The sequence below is a fragment of the Podarcis melisellensis genome (assembly GCF_964234715.1).
Source record: "Podarcis melisellensis genome assembly, chromosome: 18".
Classification (NCBI taxonomy): domain Eukaryota; kingdom Metazoa; phylum Chordata; class Lepidosauria; order Squamata; family Lacertidae; genus Podarcis; species Podarcis melisellensis.
This window is the reverse complement of record NC_138536.1, coordinates 9,483,192-9,510,554: the sequence shown is the minus strand read 5'-3', so window position 1 is coordinate 9,510,554 and position 27,363 is coordinate 9,483,192. Positions and strand designations below refer to the sequence as shown.

The 27,363-nt window shown below is 46.8% G+C and overlaps 2 protein-coding genes across 4 annotated transcripts in view; one reads left to right on the top strand and one right to left on the bottom strand.

Annotated features, from left to right (window-relative positions):
• The window catches only part of LOC309361080 (scaffold attachment factor B1-like), a 37,945-nt gene extending 37,676 nt beyond the window's left edge, over positions 1–269 (bottom strand). Inside the window, exon 1 of the mRNA XM_081896029.1 lies at positions 5–269. Within this exon, the coding sequence (XP_081752155.1) occupies positions 5–244 (240 nt within the window). The 5' untranslated portion in view covers positions 245–269. The remainder of the gene's footprint in view (positions 1–4) is intronic.
• A 7,507-nt stretch (positions 270–7,776) lies between these two features.
• LOC309360695 (scaffold attachment factor B2-like) overlaps positions 7,777–27,363 on the top strand; it is a 44,630-nt gene continuing 25,043 nt past the window's right edge. The window contains exons 1-9 of one of the 3 annotated variants that reach the window (XM_081895442.1): positions 7,777–8,118; positions 18,316–18,403; positions 19,858–19,922; positions 20,011–20,211; positions 22,405–22,467; positions 22,964–22,991; positions 23,969–24,488; positions 24,964–25,010; positions 26,531–26,631. In XM_081895442.1, coding sequence (XP_081751568.1) covers positions 7,933–8,118; positions 18,316–18,403; positions 19,858–19,922; positions 20,011–20,211; positions 22,405–22,467; positions 22,964–22,991; positions 23,969–24,488; positions 24,964–25,010; positions 26,531–26,631 — 1,299 coding nt within the window. In that variant the 5' untranslated portion in view covers positions 7,777–7,932. Of the gene's footprint in view, positions 8,119–18,315; positions 18,404–19,857; positions 19,923–20,010; positions 20,284–22,404; positions 22,468–22,963; positions 22,992–23,968; positions 24,489–24,963; positions 25,011–26,530; positions 26,632–27,363 lie in introns of all 3 variants that reach the window. The other 2 variants (XM_081895441.1, XM_081895443.1) reach the window with 2 other exon arrangements.

Genomic DNA, 27,363 nt, shown 5'->3' with positions numbered 1-27,363 from the left:
TCACGCTGCGGAGGCGCTCGAGGAGGACGCTCTTGTTGCCGCCGGTGTCCAAATTGCGGCGCTTCAGCTCGGCCCGCAGGTCGATCACCCGAAGGTCGCTGAGGCGGCGCGTCGAGCCGGCCGGTGAGGCGGCCCCCGCCGCTTTGCCCCCGCTGAGGGGGCACGAAGGAAGGAGGAGCGCCGCCGCCGCGTCGTCCCCCCCCGCAGCCGAGGTGTCGCTCCCCTCAGCGGCCGCAGCTGCCATGGAGCCTTGAAGCCAAGCGCGACGGAAAGGGCAGGAGGAGGAGGAGGAGCAGAGGAGCCGCCGCCGCCGCTCTTCCCCTCATGAAAAAAAAAAGCGGGCGCCGCGTCCCGTCAGACAAAATGGCGGGAAGGCCCGACGACGACGACGACGCCGCCGTAGCAGGGGAGGGAGAGTGCGCACGCGCGGAGGACGCACACGGACGTCGGTGGTGGGGGGGGGAGAGGAGGAGGAGGAGACGTCTATAGAGCAGCGCGGGTAAAGAGGCGGGCGGGGAAACACGCCATCGATCCCCGCGGAAGGGCATCTCCTAGAGCGGCTGCTTCCGGTTGTAGGCCGCCGCCAGCCTTCCCGCCCGTAATTTGGTAGCTTCGGGGAGGTTATGGACTGCAACTCCCATCAGCCCCCCCCGCGGCCATTGGCTATGGGGCTGATGGGAGTTGTAGTCCAGGGAAAACACTAAGGCGGCAACTTGATTAATGGATTTATATCTCCATTTTTTTCTTCCAAGGAGGGCAAGGTGGAGCACCTGGTCCTACCTTCCCATGCTCAAGAAGGTGCACAGCTCTTGAGCTGGCCTTTCAATGGGCTTCTCTGTTGCCTTCCTTCAGCCACCTTTTCTCAAGAGACAATGGAAGAGTGTGCTTTTGTGGGGAGGAAATAAATAAATTAAGGTCTTATGTATATAATAAAGGGACCAAGCAAACACGTACATAGATATATAGGCCACATGTCTGAAAGCTGCACAGGAGAGCAGCCATGGAGCCATTTTGACTCCCAAACTGACCAGGTGTTTTCTCTGCAAGGTCAAATGGAAGAGCCTCCCCATTGTCTTTTCCTTCACAAATCCTGCCTTAAGAGTATGTCTGTGTCTGGATGAGCCTGTGACGTGGCTCAGGAACTAAGAACTTATCATTACAAAAGACTGGCCAGGCATCCCCAGGGTATCCAATCAAGTGAGCATTAACAGGTAACCTGCCAGACAGGAGGTAAACAACCCACTCAGATTTCTGCTTTGGCCCGCCCTTTCTGTGATGTAGGTATGATGTTTCTGGGGGTAGTCTTTGACTCCCAAGGTGGGCAATTTAAAATGTCTATATAAGGGCGGCCACACCTTTGTTCTTGTTCCTCCTCCTCCTTCTGCGTGTGAAGGGGGCACCCTGTTGCAACAGTTCAATAAAGATCAGGCTTACTAGTTGCTTTGCTTCTTAATATTCTCTGGTTGGCCTGTTTTTTTCCTCCGACCGATGGAGAACCTACAAAGGACTCTATAAGGGCCCTTGTGTCCCCCATAAGGGGATTAGGGCAGATTTTCATTTATTACAGGGGTGAAGTCAAACCTTTGGAGAGTTACAGGGCCTGCTGTGGTGGGGGAGAGACATGTTTTGTTGCAGCTGAGACATGTTTTGTTGCAGACGAAGGCATCCATCTTTGCTGCTGCAGATGCACTGTGACTTTTCTTCTTTCTGCACTCCTCCCAGCTGTCATTCCTCCTCTGGTCTGTTACGGTAAAAATCTGGGTGCGAGGCAGCTCTGCCACCCAGCTCGTCGGACTAAGTCCGCAGGTCCCTGCGGAGGAAAATGAGCTCAGCCGGAGACAGGAGCAAACTGCAGAAGATCCAAGTTTATTGCGCAACAGGTTCAAGGCGAGATTGAACAGCGAGAAAGGGGTGACATAAACTTTTGAAACTTCCCTCCATGTCCCAGAATACAGTGCAAAATACATCCCAGTTACATCATGAATACATTAAAGAGAGGTTGGGTTACACAGATTACATCATGAATACATTAAGAAGAGGTTGGGTTACACAGGATTAACATATGGAGGAGGGAGGGGGGAATATGCAGAGCTGGAGATATGCGCAGATAAGCACATCCTGATGAGAAGACAATGGTCCATGTACTGGCATTTCCTGGAGGAAAGGCTTGGCAGAGTGATTTGACAGGATTAGGGTCTTGACACCTTGCTTGAGGGATTATGGAGGACAGGGGAGGTGTCATGGAGTCCTAAAGAAATTGAGCAAATTGGCACGTTGATTTTCTATGAATTTTATAGATTTTAGTCCCTTTTGACATTGACAATTGGAAATAAATTGATATATTGTAGCGAAGAAGGAGGTGAAGAAGACATGCCCCCCCCCTTCCGTATCAGGTCACTACTGCGGATACAGGACCTGACAGACTCCAGACATTGTGATTGTTTGCAAGGAATTCCCACATGGCAAGGTTGATGTTGCCACCCTTATCACGTTTTCAAACATATTTGTAATGCAGAGTTCGTCTGGCAATGGGCCTGGTACCTGAAGCCACCTTTCATTCTGCGGACAGGACCAGGCCAGCGTAAATGTCACTGAGACAAGTGTGAACGTGATGGGAATGAGGGCTTGGAAGAGATCATTCAGAATTTTGAGATTCTGTCCAGCTATGTGATGCCCCAAGTGTTGCTGGTGCTGTGCATGTGGAAGGCGTTGAGGCGCCGCTTCTGTGGGGTGTAAACTGCCCACATCTCGCTTCCATAAAGCAGTGCCTAGTGGACCATCTTGGTACAGTTACAGATAGGTAGCCGTGTTGGTCTGCCATAGTCAAAACAAAAAAATTCCTTCCAGTAGCACCTTAAAGACCAACTAAGTTAGTTCTTGGTATGAGCTTTCATGTGCATGCATTCAGTGTGTATCTGAAGAAGTATGCATGCACACGAAAGCTCATACCAAGAACTAACTTAGTTGGTCTTTAAGGTGCTACTGGAAGGATTTTTTTTGTTTCATCTTGGTACAGTGGTACCTCAGGTTACATGTGCTTCAGGTTATGGACTCCGCTAACCCAGAGATAGTACCTCGGGTTAAGAACTTTGCTTCGGGATGAGAACAGAAATCATGCTCCGGCGGCGTGGTGGCAGCAGGAGGCCCCATTAGCTAAAGTGGTGCTTCAGGTTAAGAACAGTTTCAGGTTAAGAACGGACCTCTGGAATGAATTAAGTTCTTAACCTGAGGTACCACTGTATTGGTCATTAGCATCACATTCTCCCAAACCCTCTTCTAGTGAGTTCACAATGGAAAAAAAAAAGTCCTGCATAAGAGTATGTTATTTTGTAGTTATGTATTTTTTTTTTCATGTCGTAAGCTGCCTTGAGCATGGTTTGAACTGTGGAAAGGCACCATACAAAGAAATTATGTATGTATGTATGTATGTATATATATATGTATGTATGTAGGGCTGAGAGGCAAGTGACTAGCCCCTAAGGGTTCTCAACTGTCCTTATACTTGGTGGGGTGATTTTGTTGTTTTTGTTAAATAGATAAAAATACACGTAGCTGTTAAGGTGTATTGATCTCTTATTGCTAATTATTTGCAAAGGGTTCTAACCACTTTGGGCATTTCTTGTAAACGGCTTATAATTTTGTGACGCAAACTGCTCTCTTAACTAAAAATTGCTTGTTAGGAGGAACCACTGTGTCAATAGAACTTTCCACAGTATATCTATTATGCATTTAATGGGATTGCAACCAGATTTAGAGCAGAGCCTCAGAAATTAATGGACAGGACTAAAATACGTAGGTCCTTTAAATTCAGTGCTCTGAGTGCAGTTGGCTACAACTCTGTAAATACATAATCCAATGAATGGATAAAGTTAAATACATAATCCAATGAATAAATAAGGTTACCGCTTAGATCCATGAAATTCAATGGGTCTGCCCATAATAACACTTAGTTGGATACGAACTTTTTATTTCTTATTTCTGGTTTCAGTATGAAATATACTCAGAGTCGCAAAGTGATTTCATGCTCTTTATTCAGCTCATAGTGGTGAGGAGGAATGAATGAATGCCCCCTCAAAGTATCTGCTTTATATACATTATTTACACAATGGGCTGCACATGATTGGCTAATTCTGGAATTCTACTGTAAGCCAATCAGGTTGTGGATTCACTTCTATCTGGAGCATGATTGGGTGGTTCCTGCCAACCAATCATACTGCTGCATTGTTCTAGGACCAATCAGACTGCTGCATTCTGAATCCTATTGTTCTAGGACCAATCAGACTGCTGCAGTTTGGATCCTATTCAACTCAGTACATAACACAGTAGAATGTTACATAGTAATTATTATTATTTATGTACAGTACTGATATTTTTTATTTGGGGTTTTATGCGACTAATAAAGTTCATAACAGACCTACTGATACCATTGGACTTGGCTAACTTCACAATCCTAACAATGTCTGCTCAGAAGTAAGTCCTTTTGAACTCGGTGGGGCTTACTCCTTAGTAGATGGGGCTAGGATTACAGCCTTACTTCTGTGTAGTCTGTGTAGACACAATCCTTCTCCCTCACAGTTGCCTTTTCATTGTGTGTAATCTCTAGGGTGGGCCCAAGGCATTTTGGCACCTGAGGCGAGCCACAAAATGGTGCCATCTCCCACCCGCGAGACCAGGGAAGAATGGGTGAGTGAAGGGTGGGGGGAGACCAGCAGCACCTCCTATTTGTCCAGAGGCCGCTGTAGAAAAAGTTGTCTCCAAGGAGCACAACTGGCGCTGCCGCCATTGCAGCAGTAGCGCATAATATGCATTCTTTTTTAATTTTTTAAAATTGATTTTAACATATAAATGATAAAATGTACCACAAAACTTATCACTTATACAATCTTTTTAGACTTCCACCAGCACCTCTGATGATCCACCGTTTTAACCAGTTCTTATGCATTTCTTAACTTTATATTGCCTTTACATCTCTTAACAAATCATCCTTCCCCTTCTCCATTTTTGCAATACTTCCAATAATACTCCTCACAAAACTTCTTGCAAACCTACAAACGTCGTCTGATCTTCACAAATACTTTTCAAGTAGTCTGTAAATTTACTCCAGTCTTCCGTGAATTTCTGGTGTCGCCAGTTTTGAATCCTTCCTGCTAGTTTATCTACATAATATGCATTCTTTAAAGGCCAGAATCGGCTGCCTTCTACATCCTGTTGCCTAAGGCAGCCGCCTCACCTTGCCTCATGGATGGGCTGGCCCTAGTCATGTCTTCTAGACTGTACAACTCAGAGCAGAAATTGTATTGCAAACGATCATTGTAAACTACTTTCATCATCTCTTTTGTCAGGAGTAAAACACCTCCCAACAAATAGCTGATTATATTTATTATACAGTGGTCCCTCGGGTTACATACGCTTCAGGTTACAGACTCCGCTAACCCAGAAATAGTGCTTCAGGTTAAGAACTTTGCTTCAGGATGAGAACAGAAATCGTGCTCCGGCAGCGTGGCAGCAGCAGGAGGCCCCATTAGCTAAAGTGGTGCTTCAGGTTAAGAACAGTTTCAGGTTAAGAACGGACCTCCAGAACGAATTAAGTACTTAACCCGAGGTACCACTGTATTGTTGTTTAGTCGTGTCCGCCTCTTCATGACCCCCTGGACCAGAGCACGTCAGGCACTCCTGTCTTCCACTGCCTCCCGCAGTTTGGGCAAACTCATGCTGGTAGCTTCGAGAACACTGTCCCACCATCTCGTCCTCTGTCGTCCCCTTCTCCTTGCGCCCTCCATCTTTCCCAACATCAGGGTCTTTTCCAGGGAGTCTTCTCATGAGGTGGACAAAGTCTTGGAGCCTCAGCTTCAGGATCTGTCCTTCCAGTTAGCACTCAGGGCTGACTTCCTTCAGAATGGAGAGGTTTGTTCTTCTTGCAGTCCATGGGACTCTCAAGAGTCTCCTCCAGCACCAGAATTCAAAAGCATCAATTCTTCGGCGATCAGCCTTCTTGATGGTCCAGCTCTCACTTCCGTACATCATTTATTATATTACTTATTGCATTATTACATCCGGTTATGACATTAATATCTCACTTTTCCTACTAAGGAGGTCAGGGAGGTGCTCTCCCTCCTCTAATTTATCATCACAACAGTAATTTAAAGGTAATGTAAGGTCAAGGTCATTCATGGAGCTTCATGGCTGACCAAGGATTTGAACCCTGGTCTGCCAGATCCTGAACTAACCCAGGGATGGGAAGCCATTTTCAGCATAAGGACCACATTCCCTCCTGAGGGGGCCACACGCCCATGGTGGGCGGGGCTGGAGGCAACAGTAGGTGGAGCAACAGGTGTTAATTTAACTTTCCTACAATAGGCTAGTTTCCACACCCTCCCTCCCTATCCTCCATCCAGATTTTCAGAGTTTAAGAGCTTTTTAAGCACCCTGTAATCTTTTGAAGAGTGGTATGTACATTTAATAAATAAGGATAATGATTGCACCCACCATTTGATGAAGGGTGGTATACAAATTTAGTAAGTAAGCCAACCAGGGCCAGTGAGCCACATAGACCCTAAGGGCCACATATAATTCCCCATTTTTCGTGATAGCCAAGCCATATTATGAATGTAGTTTTCCTTGCACAAGTCTTGTAATGTGTAAAAGAAACTACTGTTTTATCTGCAGGGGAAACGCCCTTTCAGGAGATTGACATGTGCTATTAACATTATAATCCCAGAGTGGTGCATGCTCTGGTTATCTCCCGCTTGGACTACTGCAATGCGCTCTGTGTGGGGCTACCTTTGAAGGTGACTCGGAAACTACAACTAATCCAGAATGCGGCAGCTAGACTGGTGACTGGGAGCGGCCGCCGAGACCATATAACACCGGTCTTGAAAGACCTACATTGGCTCCCAGTACGTTTCCGAGCACAATTCAAAGTGTTGGTGCTGACCTTGAAAGCCCTCAATGGCCTCGCTCCAGTATATCTGAAGGAGCGTCTCCTCCCCCATCGTTCTGCCCGGATGCTGCGGTCCAGCTCCGAGGGCCTTCTGGTGGTTCCCTCGCTGCGAGAAGCCAAGTGACAGGGAACCAGGCAGAGGGCCTTCTCGGTGGTGGCGCCCTCCCTGTGGAACGCCCTCCCTTCAGATGTCAAGGAAATAAACAACTATCTGACTTTTAGAAGACATCTGAAGGCAGCCCTGTTTAGGGAAGCTTTTAATGTTTAACAGACTACTGCATTTTAACTGCCTGGACACTGAGGTCCAGCTCCAAGGGCCTTCTCGGTGGTGGCACCTGCCCTGTGGAATGCCCTCCCACCAGATGTCAAAGAGAACAACAACTACCAGACTTTTAGTAGACATCTGAAGGCAGCCCTGTTTAGGGAAGCTTTTAATGTTGGATGTATTGCAGTATTTTAATATTTTTTTGGAAGCCGCCCAGAGTGGCTGGGGAATAAATTTATTATTATTATTATTATTATTATTATTATTATTATTATTATTATTATTACGGCATATTTGGTTGTGGTTGCTTTTATTGAACTGAGGCTGAGAGGAAAGTGATTTGCCCACCCATGGGGTTTTTCCAGGACAAAATGCTACTGAGAATTCTTGACCCCTTAAATCACCCCTCCACCACTTTCCCTATTACGCATGCGCGCAAGGCAACAACTTTCCTTCCCGCCTGGGCTCGCTCAACCAATGGCGCATGCGCCAGCGCGGGTCGTGCCCTCTGAGCATGCGTCGCAGCGGGCCCCGCATGCTCTGCGCCTGCGCGTAGAGATGCGGCCGCCATTTTGTGCGTAGCGAGAGGAGGCGCGCGCCGCGCAAACTGCCACTTTATTATTATTTTTTTTTAATTACTGTATATTTTAAATATTCCTTTCTAAAGAAAAGCAGTTTTTGTTAAAAAAAAGAAGAAGAAAAGAGCCGAGGAGGCAAGTTCCTTCCGATGGCGGCGGAGAACCTGGCCGGCGAAGCGGCGGTTCCCCTCAGCGGCGGCGGCGAGTCGGATGTTTCCTTCGGGGCGACGCGTCGCCTGAGCGACCTGCGGGTGATCGACCTGCGGGCCGAGCTGAAGCGGCGCAGCTTGGACAGCAGCGGCATCAAGAGCGTCCTCCTCGAGCGGCTCAGGAAGGTGAAGAAGCGTCGCGGGGGGGGGATTAAAAACGCGCCGGCGTGCAAGAGGTTAAATGCTTACTGCGCATGCGCCTCCGGTGGCCTTTGCCCTCCCCCTCCCTCCTGTGGATCTGTAGACTCAGAGCAGTTAGACGCCCTTTGGGAGCGCGGTATTCCGAGCCCGCTTAGGTATCGATCTCTGGTTGCCTGTAAAAAGTCGAGTGTTTTTTTTTTAAATGAATATTTATTAAGATTTTACAAAGTCATAAATACAGAAATACATTAAAAAAGAAAATACAAAATACAGAAAATGAGAAAAATAGAAAAACAGAAGTTAAAAACAAATCCATTTTTATAACTTTACACTCATTAGCTTGTTTCTTTGACCTCCTCATACCTTCCCTTCTTGTATTCCTATTTACATAATCAAATCAGCAAATCCTTACCCTCTTTCATTTATCTTAACTCTATATCTTAACATATTATAACTCTATATTTTCATCCATTATCAATTCATTTTTGCATATTCTTATTAACTTTGTTGCTAATACCACTTATTTTCAATCCAACATCATTTTAACATTCATTAATTTTACAGTGTTTTTGCAGATAGTCTTTAAATTTCTTCCAATCTTCTTCCACCGACTCTTCTCCCAGGTCTCGGATTCTGCCAGTCATTTCCGCCAGTTCCATGTAGTCCATCACCTTCATCTGCCACTCTTCCAGGGTGGGTAGATCTTGTGTCTTCCAATACTTTGCAATAAGTATTCTTGCTGTTGTTGTTGCATACATGAAGAAAGTTCTATCCTTCTTTGGCACCAATTGGCCGACCATGCCCAGGAGAAAGGCCTCTGGTTTCTTCAGAAAGGTATATTTAAATACCCTTTTCATTTCATTATAGATCATCTCCCAGAAAGCCTTAATCTTTGGGCATGTCCACCAGAGGTGAAAGAATGTACCTTCATTCTCTTTACATTTCCAACATTTGTTATCAGGCAAATGATATATTTTTGCAAGCTTGACTGGTGTCATGTACCACCTGTATATCATTTTCATAATATTCTCTCTTAAAGCATTACATGCTGTGAATTTCATACCGGTGGTCCACAACTGTTCCCAGTCAGCAAACATAATGTTATGACCAATGTCTTGTGCCCATTTAATCATAGCTGATTTAACCGTTTCATCCTGCGTATTCCATTTTAACAGCAGGTTATACATTCTTGAAAGTATCTTAGTTTTGGGATCTAACAGTTCTGTTTCCAATTTTGATTTTTCCACCTCGAAGCCATTTTTTTGTCCAAATTATAGGCCTCTCTTATTTGATAATAATGAAGCCAGTCTCGCACTTTATCTTTTAATTTCTCAAAACTATGCAATTTCAATTTGTCTCCTTCTTGTTCCAGTAGTTCCCAATATTTCGGCCATTTGGCCTCCATATTGAGCTTTTTCTGAGCCTTCGCTCAGTCGAGTGTTGGCACCCCTGCCCCGAAGAGGCTGCAATCTCCTGGTAGCCGAAGCGCTGTTACGTGGAAGATGACGACGACAACAACATATAATAATTATAGTAATTTTATTATTTCTACCCCTGCCATCTGGCTGGGTTTCCCCAGCCACTCTGGGCGGCTTACAAAAAAGTTGTGAAACATTAGCATTTATAATTGTTATGCTTCTGCTTCTGTTGTTCCTCCTCCAAAATGGAAGGAGCCAGACGGATGGGTTCAAACGAAAAGAAAGGAGGTTCTCTGTTGATTTAATAAAATCTCACACACCACTTGGTCGCAAACTAAACAAAACAGCAACTTCAAAGCTGCTTGCAAAGAGGTAGAAGCATGAAAAAGCCGAAAAAAATTCACAGCCATGCTTACACAAGCGTACAAAAAGTGAATTGGATCAAAATTCTCTCAACCAAACTAAACTTTAAGGGGAACATTTTGGCAATAAGAGCAGTTTCACAGTGGGACAAGGGGACCTTGGAAGATGGTGGGCTCCTCCTCCTTGGAGGTTTTTGTCAGAGGTTATGGAGCTATGCTTCCTGTCTTCCAGGGGTGTTGCACTAGATGAGCTGTGATGGGACGATGAGCTGCTTGTGCGTAAAATGCAAGTCCCTCAGAGTTTGATCAGGTTTTCAAACCTCTGCCTGTGACGGAGCCCCTCCAGCATGGCTGCGTCAATCACTAGTAGAATCCGAAAGTGGCTGCTTTCGGAATCTTTTCCAACATAAAAGCTCTTTAACGGAAACACGTCGTCTGGCCTCTCGGCGTGACAGTTTCCGGCGAGGTGTGGGTGTCCCTATAGGAGGTCCTGAGACCTCCCCACTGTTTTTGCTGGAAGCGTCTCTGAGCCATCCCTCCGACTCACTTTCCCTTGGAGTTCTTGCTCGCCCTCTACTGGTTCCCTCTTCCGCTGCTACTCCTCTCTCAACCTCAGTGAGCCTTTGCGCCCCCGGCGCTTTAGATGGCAGTTCCCTGACATCCACCTCCCCTCCAGGGCCCCCTTCACCCCCTCCCGTCTCCTCCCCTACTGGCGGTGAGGAGGTAAAACCCCTGAAAGAACCTCCTTCGACTTCCGACGTCGCGAACACTTCCCTCCACTTGTTGCTGTTCCTACTCTCTCGGTAATCTTTGTCATCGGAGTCCACTCCCTCTTCCAACTCCGACTCCGCGAACCCTTCCATTTCATCTTCCTCATCTGTGGTGCCGAAATACTCCCTCCTAAACCTTGCTATCGGCTGAGGTTTCCTCGGGAACCTTTGGTGGAACGTTTCTGTTAAAACCTCGTCATTGACTTCCTCTGCATTCACCCAGGTGTTTTCTGACTCCGGTTCCCCTTCCCACGCCACCAAATACTCCACCTGATTTCCCTTCCACCTGGAATCGAGGATTTCCGCTACATGGTTGCGGCGTTCCCTCTCTTCCAAGGCTGGTCCCCTGACGTACTCCCCTTCACGTCCCCCCCTGTATGGTGACAGTAACGACCTGTGGAACACTGGGTGCAATTTCATGTGGTTGGGTAATCGGAGTTTGAAAGCTACCGGGTTGACCTGCTGAATGACCTCAAAGGGTCCCAATCTTCTGGGCCTCAATTTCTTACAACCCCCTTTGAACGGCAACCCTTGGGTTGACAACCACACTTGATCCCCCACCCTTATGGTTTCACCTTCCCTTCTGTTCTTGTCTGCCTGCTTCTTGTATTGTGCCTTAGCCCTTTCTAAGTTGAGCTGGAGCTGATGATGGATCGCTTCCATCTCTTCTACAAAATGTTCAGCCGCTGGGACGCTCCATCTCTCCCCTCCTTCCCCTGGAAATGCCCTGGGGTGACACCCGTAATTAGCCAAAAAGGGACTCATCCCTGTGGACACATTCTCCGCATTATTGTAGGCAAATTCTGCCAACGCCAACTTTTCGACCCAATCGTTCTCTCTGTCATTGACATAACACCTCAGATATTGTTGAAGAATGCCATTTGCTCTTTCCGCCTGCCCGTTGGTTTCAGGGTGCCGGGCAGTTGAAAAATTGACTTCCACGTGCAGCAAGCTCATGAGCTTCCTCCAGAACCTGGAAGTAAATTGTTTGCCGCGATCTGAGATCACCCTCAAGGGAGCCCCGTGCAACCTAAAGATGTGTTCTACAAACAACTTCGCTGTTTCTTCCGCTGTGACTGCATGTGAGCATGCTACAAAGTGGCACATCTTAGTTAACAGGTCTACTACTACCATGATGGCTGTTTTCCCCTTGGACTTTGGCAGATCCGTCATAAAATCTATTGATATCGCTTCCCAAGGCCGTTCTGGTGTGGGTAATGGTTCTAATAACCCTGCCGGCGCCCTTCTTTCCCCTTTGGCTCGCTGACATTGGTCACACCCTCTTACATACTCCCTTACATCTTCCCTCACCTTAGGCCACCAAAATTCCCTGGTAACCAACCACATGGTCTTGTGTTGTCCAAAATGTCCCGCCGTGGGGCTATCATGCAACTGCTTGAGTACTCTCCCCCTCATTTCACCTTCGGGTATATACAGTGCCCCTTTGTAATACAATGCCCCATTTCTTTCCTCAAAACCTCCGGGGCTCTCGCCCTCCCCCCTGAGACCTCTGAGCTTATCCTGGGCATATTCATCATTTTCCGTTTCCTCTACCAGTTCTCGTTGCCCCACCAGCGCCGCCCCACACACCCAGCGGTCCTCAGGGATGACATGTCTCTCTTCGATCACCCCCTCCCCTTCCCAATACTCTGGTTTGCGTGAGAGCGCGTCCGCCCTGACGTTTTCTGGGCCTGGCACATAACAAATTTCAAAGTTGAATTTGGAGAATTCCTGTGCCCATCTCACTTGTCGTTGGTTGAGCACTCGAGCTGTTCTCCAATACTCTAAATTCTTGTGGTCGGTGCACACTTGCACCTTGTGTTGTGCCCCAATTAATAAATGTCTCCACCTCCGGAATGCTTCGTGAATGGCAAGTAGTTCCCTGTCATACACCGTGTAATTCCTCTCGGATTTATTCAGCTTCCGCGAGAAGAAGGCACACGGTCTCCACTCCGACGCACTCCTCCCCGGTTGAAGAAGGACCGCCCCTACCGCCCGGTCGGATGCATCGGTTTCCACTCTCATGGGTTTTCGTAAATCCACATGCAGAAGTTGTTCTTCCGAGGCGAAAGCCCTTTTCAGTTCTTCAAAGGCTCGATCCGCCTCTACCGTCCAAACAAATTTCTTCTTGCTGCTGAGGCAGTCGGTGATGGGCGCCGTCAAGTGGGCAAAGTTCTTGATGAACTTCCGATAAAAGTTCCCAAACCCCAAGAATCTTTGCACGTCCTTCTTGGTCTTCGGTGTCTTCCATTCCAGTACCGCTTGGACCTTGCCTGGATCCATGGCCAATCCCTTGTCTGACAAGCGGTACCCCAGGAATTCCACCTCCTTGGTATGAAACTGGCACTTCTCCAGTTTCACCCACAGCTGGTTGGCTTGCAGCCTGCCCAACACTTCTCGAACGTCCCTCACATGCTGTTCCTCATCTTCCGAATACACCAACACGTCGTCTAAAAAGGCCACACAATTCTTGTAGAGCAAAGGTCCCAGAACATGGTTTATAAAAGCTTGAAAACACGCGGAGCCCCCTTGTAGACCGAAGGGCATAACGAGGTATTCAAAGGCTCCCAAAGGGGTAAACATGGTGGTCTTCCATTCATCTCCCTTCCTTATGCGTATCAGATTGTACGCCCCCCGCAGGTCCAGCTTTGTAAAAATCTTTCCCTTCCTTACTCTGGTCAAAATGTCATCAATTCGGGGCATAGGGAAAGCCAGGGGCTCCGACACTGCATTGAGGGCCCTAAAGTCACACACCAGTCTCGGTTTGTCTGTGTTCTTTTTGTCCACAAAAAACACTGGGCTGCCCCCCACCGCTCGGGACTCTCTGATGAAACCTCGCTTCAGGTTTTTGTCAATGAACTCCCTCAGCTCCTGCATCTCCCTGTCTGACATGGCGTACAGTTTGCCTACTGGGAGTTGGGCCCCAGGGAGTAGGTTGATTTGACAGTCAAAGGGTCTATGCGGTGGCAGTTTGTCTGCTTCCCTTTCGCTGAATACGTTGCTCAGATCTGCGTATTGCGGGGGCACCTTCCCTTTGTCCATTACTTCCATCCCGGCTAGGGTGACTCTGTCTCCTCCCGAAACCTTCCCCTCCTTGCAGTGTTCTAGGCAATGTGCTGACCCAAAGGAGACCACCCTCTGATGCCAGCCCACTAGCGGATCGTGTAGCGCCAGCCAGCTCATCCCCAAAATGATGGGCGCTCCTCCCAGGATGGCCACATTAAACGCTATCTGTTCGGTGTGCCTTGCCACCCTCATTATCATCGGGACAGTCTGTTGGCTAACTTCTCCCCCCAACAGCTCTCTGCCGTCAATCGTAGTCACCTGCAAGGGGTTACTTAAAGGGATGGTCTGTATCTGGTGCTCAGCTGCAAACTCCTTACTCATGAAATTACAGGAGCTGCCTGAATCCAAAAGCGCCTTGATCTTTAGTGGGTGTCCGTTTGGCAGTTCTAGTAACACCTCTATCACTAAAGCGGGTCTGGGAGGTTCCGGCATGGGCACTTTCACTGCTCTTTGGCCTGGCTGCTGTGCCCCGACGGTGGCAGCCAGGCGTTGGCTTTTACTTGCTCCTTGCCTTCCTCTTCCTTTCCCCCAACAGCTCCTGCCATCCCTTGCCATTCCTTTCTTTGTGGGCAGACTCTGGCAAAGTGCCCTGGCTGTTGGCAGAGATAACATCTCTTGGCGCTCCTTCCCTCCTTCTTCCGCCCTTCACTGGGATTTGAAACTGCGCGCGCCCGCGCTGTTCCAACTTCCATCGGCTCTGCCGGCGGGAAAGGTGGCTCTGGAATGTCTGGAATGCGGAACTCCCTCCAACGGTCTCCTTTCCCTTCCCGCTTTTCCAAAGCCCTCGCCTCCTGGCGCGCTCCTATGCACAACGCAGATTTGGTTAACTGATCCATAGACTCCGCCCTGGGCCCCCGGGAAAGCTCATCTTTGACGGTTGAAGAAAGCCCCTCTTCGAAAAGCATTTGGATGGGCTCCGCCGATAGGTCCCACCCCAATTTATGAATCAGCATAGTAAACTCAGTCCAGTACTCACGGACAGATCTGCTTCCTTGCTGGCAAGCCATTAACTGCCTTCGCACCACCCCCTGCTCAATATCGCTGGAAAACATCAGGTCCATGGCACGAAAAAACTTCCTCGTGTCCTTTAGGATCTCATTATTCGCTGCCATCAGGGGTCTAACCCAATCTTTCGCCCCGGATTCGAGATGGCCAATCACAAAAGCCACTCGCGATTCCTCGTCGGGGAAGTCATCAAACTGCAAGTTTAGAGCGTATTGCATCTCTGTTCTAAAGGCATGATAGTTCCTGGGATCCCCCCCGAATTTCTGCACCAATCCTGGCACCTTTCTGGCGAGCGGGGTGGTTTTCTCCTTTCCCTTTTCTGCATCCTGAGCCCTCCTCTCCTCAAGCCTCGCCGTTTGCAGCGCCAACTGGATCTCCAACGCCCTGTACCTTTCTTCCAGGCTTGGACCCCCTCCAGCTGCTCCTGCTCCTCCGGTTCCGGCTGGGTTGCTCATGATGCTTTTCCCTGCACAAGCTGGCTTTCGGTGACTTTCGGATTGCTGTGATGGGACGATGAGCTGCTTGTGCGTAAAATGCAAGTCCCTCAGAGTTTGATCAGGTTTTCAAACCTCTGCCTGTGACGGAGCCCCTCCAGCATGGCTGCGTCAATCACTAGTAGAATCCGAAAGTGGCTGCTTTCGGAATCTTTTCCAACATAAAAGCTCTTTAACGGAAACACGTCGTCTGGCCTCTCGGCGTGACAGTTTCCGGCGAGGTGTGGGTGTCCCTATAGGAGGTCCTGAGACCTCCCCACTGTTTTCGCTGGAAGCGTCTCTGAGCCATCCCTCCGACTCACTTTCCCTTGGAGTTCTTGCTCGCCCTCTACTGGTTCCCTCTTCCGCTGCTACTCCTCTCTCAACCTCAGTGAGCCTTTGCGCCCCCGGCGCTTTAGATGGCAGTTCCCTGACATGAGCCTTTGAGGCCCTTTCCAACTCTTCAGTCTATGAATCTAAAGCTAGAATCTAAAGGAGAGTGCATTGGGGGGACGGGGACATGATTCTAGTTACATGCACTTTTTTTTTTTTAAAGATGTTTATTGCAATTTTCAAACAATACAACAAACCTCACAATCAAAACCAAAAAAAGGAAAGAATAGAAAAAAACACCATCACAATCAAACAAAAACAGAAAAATACAGCACGAAACATAAAAAGCAGAAAAAAGACCTAAAAAGAAACATATAAATCCAGTTTCTTACCCATTATTTTCATATCCTTCTTTCCTGACTTCCTCACATCTCCCTTTTCTGTGTTCCCTTTTTACACAATCATATTCAGCAATGCCTAACCTTTTTTCAGATCTTATTCTGTATTATACCTTTCAACTATTATGTCTCCAATTTTTCCCCTTATAACATTTTGTTTAAGTTTGACGTAATGTTATTCTAACTTTTTCACCCTTATTTCTCATAAAACATTTTTACATATTCCTTTCAGCTATGTCACTAATACCATATTGTCTTTATATCCTGCATCATTTTAACATTCAAACGTTTTGCAATATTTTTGTAGGTAGTCTTTAAATTTCTTCCAATCCTCTTCCATTTGCTCTTCTCCCAGGTCTCGGATTCTGCCAGTCATTTCTGCCAACTAGTTACATGCACTTTGGTCTAGTTAAAACAGAGACCAGAAAAGAAGTTTGCAAATCCACAGTTGGACAATTGAGGCCCGGAAAAATCCTATGTGGTGGCAACATAAAAGCAGGGCCTTTCCCCCCATTTTGGCTTGTCATTGTAAGAACTGTGGGCTGTGCTCTCACAATATCACTGATTGCACCTGCCAGCTCTGCCCATCGCCCCAAACCCACGATGTGGAAATGTTTCAAGCTTTATTTCTACAGTTTTTGTGGTCTGTGTTGGTTTTGAAACAGGACATAGTTACGGGCTGCAGTTTGAGCTTAAGATGGCTCATAATGGCAGCAGTATTGTGATGCGAACATATCGTAAAAAAAGACAAAGCCTTCCCTGCATGGTTTCACTGAAGCTCATGAAATGTTATATTTAATAGTGTGTGTTGTAGCAATGTATATAAATGTACATATTTGTGTATATTTATACATACACATACATAGAAGGGAAAGTGATAAAAACAGGAGTCAACAGGCAATGAAATGCAGAAAGTATAGTATGCAGAGCTTAGTGCATATTTTCTGTACATTTGTGTGTGTGTATAATGCAAAAGTACAGTCTGATAAGTGACAGTTAACAGAACAGCAGTAATTTGTGACATCTAATAATAATAATGATAATAACAATAGTATTTTTATTATTTATACTCCACCTACCTGGCTGAGTTTTCCCAGCCACTCTGGGTGGCTCCCGAAAGAGGACTAAAAACAGAATAAAACTTCAAATATTAAATACTTCCCTAAACAGGGCTGCCATCAGACGTCTTCTAAAAGTTGGATAGTTGTTTATTTTCTTGACATCTGACAGGAGGGCGTTCCACAGGGCGGGCGCCACTACTGAAAAGGCCCTCTGCTGGTTTCCTGTAACCTCACTTTTCTCAGGGAGGGAACCGCCAGAAGGCCTTTGGAGCTGGACCGGGCTGGACGATGGGGGTGGAGACGCTCCTTCAGGTATACTGGGCCGAGGCCATTTAGGGCTTTAAAGGTCAGCACTTTGAATTGTGCTTGGAAACGTACTGGGAGCCAATGTAGTCTTTTGGGACCGGTGTTATATGGACTCAATGGCCACTTCCAGTCATCAGTCTTGCTGCCGCATTCTGGATTAGTTGCAGTTTTTTGGGTCACCTTCGAAGGTAGCCCCATGTAGAGCGCATTGCAGTAATCCAAGCAGGAGATAACTAGAGCATGCACCACTCTGGCGAGACAGTCTGCAGGCAGGTAGGGTCTCAGCCGGCGTACCAGATGGAGCTGGTAGACAGCTGCCCTGGACACAGAACTTACCTGCACCTCTATGGACAGCAGTGAGTCCAAAATGACTCCCAGGCTGCGCACCTGGTCTTTCAGGGGCACAGTTACCCCATTCAGAACCAGAGAGTCCCCCACACTTGTCCCCCCCGTCCCCCCAAAACAGTACTTCTGGCTTGTCAGGATTTAGCCTCAATCTGTTAGCCGCCATTCATCCTCCAATTGCCTCCAGGCACTCACACAGGTACTTCACTGGTCCTGATTTGAAAAAGAGGTAGAGCTGGGCATCATCCGCATACTGATGAATGGACAGCCCGAACCCCCTGATGATCTCTCCCACCGACTTCATATAGATGTTGAAAAGCATGGGGGAGAGGACAGGACCCTCATCCCCCAGCACTACTTTCTGAACACGGCCCAGGAGGAAGGAGTGGAACCACTGTATAACAGTGTCCCCAACTCCTTCCTTTAGACGGTCCAGAAGAATGTCATGGTCGATGGTATCAAAGGCCGCTGAGAGATCCAGCAGAACTAGAAAACAGCTTTCACCTTTGTCCCTAGCCCGCCAGAGATCTGATAATTCCTGCTTCAAAATCTTGCAGTGTAATTATTTTGTCCTGAGAAGGGCCATGGGATTGTCCTGAAGAGTGAGTTGTAAAGTAAATGCTTAACCCTATGTTCTTTTAACAGGCTGTTGAGGAGGAGGGGGGAGACCCTGAAGAGATTCCAGTAGTGACAGAAATAACCCCAAAGAAGACGCCCAAGAGGAACAGCAAAGGTATGCCGGGGAATAGGGGAGGAGTTCTGCTTGCATGTGTAGGGTTAACTTGCCTGTAGCTGTGACTCCCCCAAAATGCTGAGAAAGAGCATTTGCTTAAGCCAGAGTGTCTGGACAAATCACAGAGTTGTGCTCAAGAATTCCTATATCAAGCACTCAGTCACCCTCCCCTTCCCCTTTAGTCTGAAGCAGCACTGAAATATGTTTACTGCTTCATTTGCTGTATGTATTCAATTTATGACCTGCCTAATCTATACCTTCTAGGCAACTTACACCAAAACAAATGTAAATGCCAAACAGCATATTTAACAAAGCGGAAACTGAAAAAACCAAAAAAAACCCCCAGATTTTTGCAGATACATTGATTTTTCTGGTGGGTTTTTCCTTTTCCTATTGGTGCAATGCATTTATTTAATTATTACTCATTTATGCCATTTAGATATCGCCCTTTAGCCTAAAAGGCTGCTGATTTGGAGCAGACTGTTCATCATCAACCAGTGGTTAAGGACCCGCTGCTGTGTTGCGGCCTGATCTAGGTTGGGTGGCAGTAGTAGCACACTTTGCCGTACATACGGCAAAGCATTTAGCAACGGATCTCCAAATGGATGTTTGAATCGTAGTGAAAAATGGCAAAGGGTACTGAGGTAGACATTACATCGACCCGTCTTGACAACATTGTGGGCCTTATTTATTTGTGAAATTTATACTCCACTTTTCCTCTTAAGGAGCTTGAGGGGGTATACGTAAAGGTAAAGGGACCCCTGACCATTAGGTCCAGTCGTGGCTGACTCTGGGGTTGTGGCGCTCATCTCGCTTTACTGGCCAAGGGAGCCGGCGTACAGCTTCCGGGTCATGTGGCCAGCATGACTAAGCCGCTTCTGGCGAACCAGAGCAGCGCACGGAAACGCTGTTTACCTTCCCGCCGGAGCAGTACCTATTTATCTACTTGTACTTTGATCTGCTTTTGAACTGCTAGGTTGGCAGGAGCTGGGACCGAGCAACGGGAGCTCACCCCGTCACAGGGATTCAAACCGCCAACCTTCTGATCGGCAAGTCCTAGGCTCTGTGGTTTAACCCACAGCTCCACCCGCGTCCCTTGGTGGCATACATACTTTACTCCATTTTTATCATCAAAACAAACCTGGCTGAGAGTGAGTGGTTGGCTGAAGGCCACCCTGTTTGCTTTGTTGCTGATCGGGAATTTGACCCCTGGTCTCCAAGGTCCCTATCCAGCATTTAGCTTTACCTTTAACCTACTCTAGCATTCTTTAATCATTACATTGCCCTGGCTTTCAACTTAGATCCAGACTTGTCAGTGAGGACTAGGCCTTAGTTTGACCTGATTCTATTTACATTTTTCATTTGCATTGCAGAATGGGCCCTGAATAAAGATTATTCTGTCTGTCTGTCTGTATGTATGCATGCATGCGTTTTAATAACCCTTATCTTACTAGGGCGTAGACCAGAGGAAGAGGGAGTTGAAGACAACGGGCTTGAGGATGACTCTGGAGATGGGCAGGTACAACTAGCTTTGCAGCTGCACAGTAACAGTTCTGCCTTGGAGTCCTGACAGCAATTATATATACGGCCTTTTTCTCTTTTCACAGGAGGATATTGAAGCAAGTTTGGATAACTTGCAGGATATTGACATGATGGATATTAATTTGTTAGATGAAGCTGAAATAGATAACGGCAGTGGTGTAGATGACTGTGCTGATAGTAGACTTGGCTCCTCCTCTGAGTCTGATAGTAAAGAAAATGCTGGTGCAGAAAGGAGAGAACTTCCAGAGCAGCTTTCAGGATGTCCTGTAGGTAACATGGAGGCACTTCCACACATGTCAGACATTAAAGAAGAAGCGAGAGAAATACCAGTAGCCATGGTATGCATCTCTTTTAAAAAATACATGCCATCTGAATAATCACCACAACTTCCTTTAATTTTCTTAAAGTGGATTTTTTTTTAAAAAAAATATCCTATTTGATTCTTGCCCCCCTTGTGTTTGTCCAAAGCCGTTGCATTTTTTTTACTAAAACCTATAAGCTTTAAATGCATGCATCATAAACGTTGCTGTAGAAAGATTCCAGAAATAGTTTTTTTAAAAAAAATGGTTAAAATTTTCTTTCTTTTTCTTTTCACATGCATTTCCATTTGCTCATCTTCCTGTGTGTCTGGAGGCCTTTGCCGAATGCAGCCCAGCTCGAGTTTTGCTTGAAGCAAAACGGTTCTGAGCAAGCCGTTTGTTGTCCTTAGAATCAGGACACTTGAATCTATCGAGAATTGATAGCCAGCTTAGCTCCTCTATACTTGTAGTTAACAAAATAAACCAGGGGTTGTATCCTATGTTTGTTCTACTCCAGAGTAGATCTGGTGAAATGAGCGCACATGGCCAGCTTAAATCTTGTTCGTTTTAGTGGGTCTCCTCTTTGCTGAACTTAATTGGATGCAACCACAGAAGCCCAACCTGTCATTCTGTGCAGATTTAAGCTAGTTTGGGATTTAACCATTGTTAGAAACTGAGATATGAAAGCTAGGAGCTAAATGGCACGTGGGCGCAACAACGGAATGTCTAGGCACATATTTTAGTAACAAGAATACAAAGCTGAAAATGAATGAACTGCAGCTAAAATATTCCATTCATTTTTCACATGGTCTAGTCCTTTCCCTGCCCACCCCCCCTAATATTCTTAAGAGGATCTCTTCTCCAGTCTTCAGAGAGTAGCTGGAAGTGGGGAGGCAGAAAAAGGTCCTCCTATCCTTCTACTCTGCAGTTTTAATCTGAAATCTTAGGCGCAGTACTGCCCCCAGAGCTCAGAAACTGCTCACGCTAATGAAATTCCCTATCGCAAAATGCGCCTAGAAGAATGAGAGTTGGATCTAGCGCTAGGCCCGCCAACTTCAAAAGGAATTTGTGAGCGGATTCCAAAGCCAGGTGTTTAGAATTGGGGTGCCAGGGATGATTTCATTTGTGAAGCACCTTAACTTCTCTGAGGTCTTGGGGAAGGGCAAGAGCTAGTTTAGTTCAGGGAGTGCTTGGATTTGGGAGACGTGGGCTTGAATGCTACCTCTGCAAGTGCTTACCTGTGCAAAGTAAACGTGCTGGGGAATCGTTACTTTAGGGTGCATGGGTGTGCATGAAATGCTGAGGCCAGGCCTTAGTATATGTGATCCCCAGTTCAGTTGTGGCAAAACGTGTGCACCTGCCCACCTTCTGGAGCACTGGTTTTAAAATTTAAAGGCTTATTAGGGCTTATTCTTGTACTTCAGAGTCCAGCATGACCACCTGGAGGCCAAGCTGAGATTCTCTTCCCTCACCAGCCTTACCCTGGGTAGAATAGCATTGTCTCATGTCCCTTGCAGTTTGGGTTAGCACTGCTAGTGGTTTAGACAAACCCTACGGGGGGTACATTTAGGTCCTGCTTCTTTAATGCAACACCGTTTAGTTTTCTCTTTTTTTGTGGGTGGAGAGACCAGTGGTCTGCTTCCATTGCTAAGCAACATCCTCTTACTGTGTATATAACAGGTGACTTAAAGAGGAGGTAAGAGGGAGGAATCTGAAGGCATGGTGTGCCCTGGAATATGGGAACTGAGTAAGCTGCCTCATATTGAGTCAGTCCTTTGACCCATCTAGCTCAGAATTGCCTGCACTGACTGGCAGCTGCTCCCTAGAGTTTCCTTGCTCGGCTTGGAGTTGCCTGGGATTGAACCTGGAACGCCCTACTGCTCAGCTGTGGCCCTTCCCCATTAACCCCATTAAACCGATTAACCATTGCAGCAACATCACTCTCAAAGAATTTGCTGTCATTTTTCATCGTTGTCGTTTCATTTACCACTGTTCTTAAAGAGGTAGAAAATATTATTTAACTACTAGCTGGTTTGGGGGGATGAGGTGGCAACTAAAGGGCAGTTGGAGGGTGTCTCCCTATTTCCGATTCATTCTTGGTTTTCATTGAAGAAACTGTGGTGTTTCAGGAAGTTTGACGCTGTTCTTCACTGCTTATAGGTGGAAGGTGAAGAGGCCAGAAACACCCTTGATCTGGTGCCCTCTGATTTTACAGATGTGAAGGTAACTTTTTTCTTTCCTCTCTCTGTGTGTCTAGATAGATAGATATAGCGTAGACAGAGAATAGATATGTAGAAAAAAGAGCCATACATTCTAGTGGCAGCAAATAGGTAGGGTGGGATTCATTCAGCTAAAGAACCATGGTTCATTGGGTTAAAAACAATTGCAGTAGCTCTTTCGCCCTTGCTGCTCAGCCATCATTGTGGTGTTGAGATTGTGGGCTGTACCCGAAGCTTGCCTGACTCAGAGTAGGCTCCTTGAAGCTGATGGGCAGGACTAACTTGGGTTACATTAATTTAAATGAATCTACATAGTTTCAGACAACCCAGAGATGGGACAAAGCATACAGATGGTTCACGCTAGCCGCTGGGTCACCGCTGGGGAAGGTGTTATGCTGTTGCGGCAGATTTTGCGTCGCGTTGACTTTTCATCTTGCCGTACAATGGAGTTTTGTAACTTTTGCTTGTTTCCACCTTTCCCCTGTTTATTATTTTAATAGGAGCTCGAAGAATTTCCCATGGAATCAGGTACTGATACTTAAAAACAAAACGAAACACCTTGCTCTCCCTGGCCCTTAACCTTCCACATAGATTTTGCACACAAATCCCTTTAGTTACTCTTTTTAGGTTTTAGTCCACTAGTATCTGTGGTTCACTTATTCGTAACTGGCGCAAAGTCCAGATCACACACACACACACCAAAAAAAAAAAAGGGGGGAGAAAAAGCCACAGAGATTGGAAATCTGGTCATATCACCAGATCTGCAACAGCATCCTATTATTAATATGGCCCAAGACCAGTCTTTCAAGACAGCGGTTTGCTTTTAAATCCCTTAATTGGGGAGTACACTGAGCTGAATGAGCAATTCCTGTGTGCGGAGCAGATCTTGTGATATTACCCAGTGCCTTGGTTCTGTAACTTTGACTAGAGTCAGCAAAGGCAGGGACCCAAATTGCAAAGTGGATTCTTGGAAAGACGGAAGATGGGTCGGTCATGCAAATTCCCATCACTTGCTCTTCTGGACTATGAATATCTTCTCATTCCCACCTGAAGTTGTTCTTGGTGTTCACGTACGGACTGGTCTCCTTGAAAGAATTTCAGTAGAATAAATAAATAAAATCCGGGAGTTGAACTGTCTGAAAGAGAATCCCTGCAGTCTGTATAAGCATCATGGACTTTCAAAGCTCATTTCCGGGGAGAGAAAAAATGTGGAAAAACGGAAAGCAGCACAACCGCGTGAAGACAAATGAGGAGCAAGCTGGGAACGCCGCACATAAAGGTTTTTCTTCCTTCTCTCTTTTCAGGCGTTGCCTTGATAGCCATGTAAGACTGAAGTTAGCGTTAGGCATTTGAATGTGGTATACCCAAGGGGTTTTCCAATCTCTGTGTAGCCTTAGCCGTTCTCTCAGTGTTAAGTCTGGCAGCCATGCCCGTTCCGCATTTGTCTTTGCTGTGTTTCCCTGGTGATTAAACCTTGTGCCATTCTATTCCTGTTAAATCCATAGAAAATGAGAAAATGCTCGACATTTTGGGTGACACTTGTAAATCTGAGCCCCTTAAAGAAGAAGCTCCTGAAGCAGAGCAGGCACAGGAAGAGAATATCTCGTTGCCGGTCAAACAGGAAGCCCAGGAAGAGGAAGACGCACTTGCCACTGCCGTCGCTCAGTCGGACGAAGAGCTTTTAGATACGGACAGCCAGTCAGGCCAGGCTGCGGCCAGGAGCGAGGAGGATGAAGCGAAGCACTTAGTGGTAGCGAAAGGGGAGCCGAGCGAAGAGACAGTAGAGGAAGCTAACCTGGACTCTGACTCTTTAGCGGTAGAGAGCAGGTGTGGTGGAGGAGGAGGAGGAGGAGAAGGAAGTGGTGAGAGTAGCAAAGCAGCCCAAACTCTGGAAGCCAGTAGTGAGGAAACTGCGGAGAAGGACGCAGGTTTCCAGGTGGTTAGCCAAGATGCCGAGAAGATGGAAGCCAAGGCTAATTGTGAGGAAGAGTCCTCTGCCCAAGAGGGTGGTGATCAGAACACGAGGTTTGTTTTTTCTCCGTTTTAGACCAGATGCTCTCTTTTTTTCTTCCCCGTTGGTTCGTTTATGAATGCAAATGCGCTGTGAATTCCTCCAAAGGGGCCCTGTTGCAAGGGCCTTAACCTGATGATAGCTTGTTCCAAATAAAAATATTTTCCTTTTTTTTTTTTAGTTTTCCTTGCGCACCTTTTTTGTAGAACGTGGTTCGCTATGTTCCCCCCTCCCCAGCCCATTTCTCATTAAGCATTTATTTTATTTCTCAGTTTTGCAAGTTGACCTTTGTCCACTCTAAGTGGTAGCTCTGTTTCATCACCTCTGACCCTCCTTGTTGAGTTCTTAAAGATACCCCTTAAAAAGGGTTAATTCCTTTCACATTTTTCTGGTAGGTACCTGATCATAGCAGACACAGCCTTGAGTGCTCTTTTTCTCACGGCCTCATTCTTGTTGAGTAAAGTTCTTCGTTTCCCCCCCTGTCTTTAGCTCTAATAAGGATGCAGAGGCTAAAAGTGTTTCAAAGGATGAGAAAGGTAAGCTGTAACAATGATTCTTTGTTGTCGTCCTTCATAGTTATCCTCAAATCCTACTTTCAGGTAGGGACCAGAATCCAACTAAGCTCTGAATCGACCCGTTGACATTAACGGATCTAAATGAATTTCCATTAATTTCAGCAGGTCTACTTCCAAGTGTGACCAAGTGGGACACCAAGTTTCTCTGAAAGAGTAATTTGGTTAATATTAAATGTTCTTGCGCACCGACACCTCTCGCTCTCCAGGCTTCAGGAAGCTCTCCGCAAGCAGTGGGAGAACTGTGCGAAGTCGCACAGCTCTCCCACCGCTTTGCGGAGAGCTGCCTGGACCCAGAAGCCTGGGGGGCGCTGCACAGCGTGCCCTGGGCTTCGTGCAGATATCGGGCAGCCCCACAATCTCGGGGGACAGCGCAGCGCCGCCATCCCGCTGTCCCCCGACATAGTTTGAAGGCTGGCGGCGGGGAGAAGCGCGCTTCTCCCCACTGCCAGCCCTGCAAGCTCGGGGGACAGCAGGGAGGCGCAGCACGCCTTCCCGCTGTCCCCCGACATCCCGCTGTTCCCCGACCTGGTTTGGAAATAAAGGAAAAAAATTTTCCTTCCCCCCCCCCCAAAAAACCTAGGTTCGTCCAATGGGCTGGTGCGCCCTATGGCGCGGAAAATACAGTAATTTCTAACTTGAATCGGTGCTTCTACCAAATGGGTGGAAGATAATGGGACATTCCCCTGCTATATAAAGCTCACTCCCACACACATATACAGTAAAAAAAGAGAAGAAGATTGTTTCTAAAAATATAAATGCCTACAAAGGTCTCCAATCCTCTTTGCACGTAGTGGGTAGTATCACTAAGCTAAACATGGAATAGACACATTGAAAGCTAGCCATATCCGTGGGTCTTCTGCGCGTATGACATGATACGCTGAAATTAAGGGGCGGTGTATGTCAAATTTGCCTAAACCAGCAGTGTGATTTAAGGCCCTGCTGTGAGCTTGATTTGGGCCCCAAGGGGAAAAAAAAAGATTTTGAGAAAAGTGACCTCTATGAACTTGATGAAAAACAATGGCACCCCCCCAATAAAATAAGGTATCTTTGGCATTGTCCTTAGTCATTCCTGTGATGCTTAGTTATGCTCTGCATCTTTCTAGCCCTTCTTGTCTACTCCATAAGTCTTCAGGTGATGCTCGTCCAACGTTCTTAGCTATAGTTGCTTCTCCCCCAAACAAGCGCTTTTTAACATTTTCAGCCCCTGTGGAGAGAAACACATTAAAACACCACATAGGTTTGAAAAAATTGGTTTGGGACTACAACTCCCATCGGCTGCATGGCCATATATTGGCTCCGATGGAAGTCATAGTTCAAGCACATCTTGATATAGTATTGTTGAAGTTAGATCAGCATCCCTCATGAGCTCTCAAGTGGACCGGAACCAAAGAAAACCTCCAAGTCTGTCTGCTTCTGCGATGCTGTCTTCCTTTCTTTTTGGATGTAGATATTTACCATTTCTCTCCCCCTTTCCAACTTAGGTCGGGCTGGTGGTAGTTCTGGCAGAAATCTGTGGGTTAGTGGTCTTTCCTCTTCCACCAGAGCTACAGATCTGAAGAACCTATTTAGCAAATATGGAAAGGTAAGCATTTTTCAGAAACAAACAAGGCTGAAAGTATTGAGCTCGTCAGTCTTTTATTCAAGTTCATAGAATCATAGAGTTGGAAGAGACCCCAAGGGCCATCGAGTCCAACCCCCTGCCAAGCAGGAAACACCATCAGAGCACTCCTGACATATGGTTGTCAAGCCTCTGCTTAAAGACCTCCAAAGAAGGAGACTCCACTACACTCCTTGGCAGCAAATTCCACTGTCAAACAGCTCTTACTGTCAGGAAGTTCTTCCTAATGTTGAGGTGGAATCTTCTTTCTTGTAGTTTGGATCCATTGCTCCGTGTCCGCTTCTCTGGAGCAGCAGAAAACAACCTTTCTCCCTCCTTTATGTGACATCCTTTTATATATTTGAACATGGCTATCATATCACCCCTTAACCTCCTCTTCTCCAGGCTAAACATGCCCAGCTCCCTTAGCCGTTCCTCATAAGGCATCGTTTCCAGGCCTTTGACCATTTTGGTTGCCCTCCTCTGGACACGTTCCAGTTTGTCAGTGTCCTTCTTGAACTGTGGTGCCCAGAACTGGACACAGTACTCCAGGTGAGGTCTGACCAGAGCAGAATACAATGGCACTATTACTTCCCTTGATCTTCCCTTTTATACATGCCAGGGTGAGCGTCTTTCGTCTTCCCTCCCTTCCACTGCCCCTACCCTTCTTGGATTTAATCCATATCACTAAAAACCAACCCAAATAAATAGCTCTGG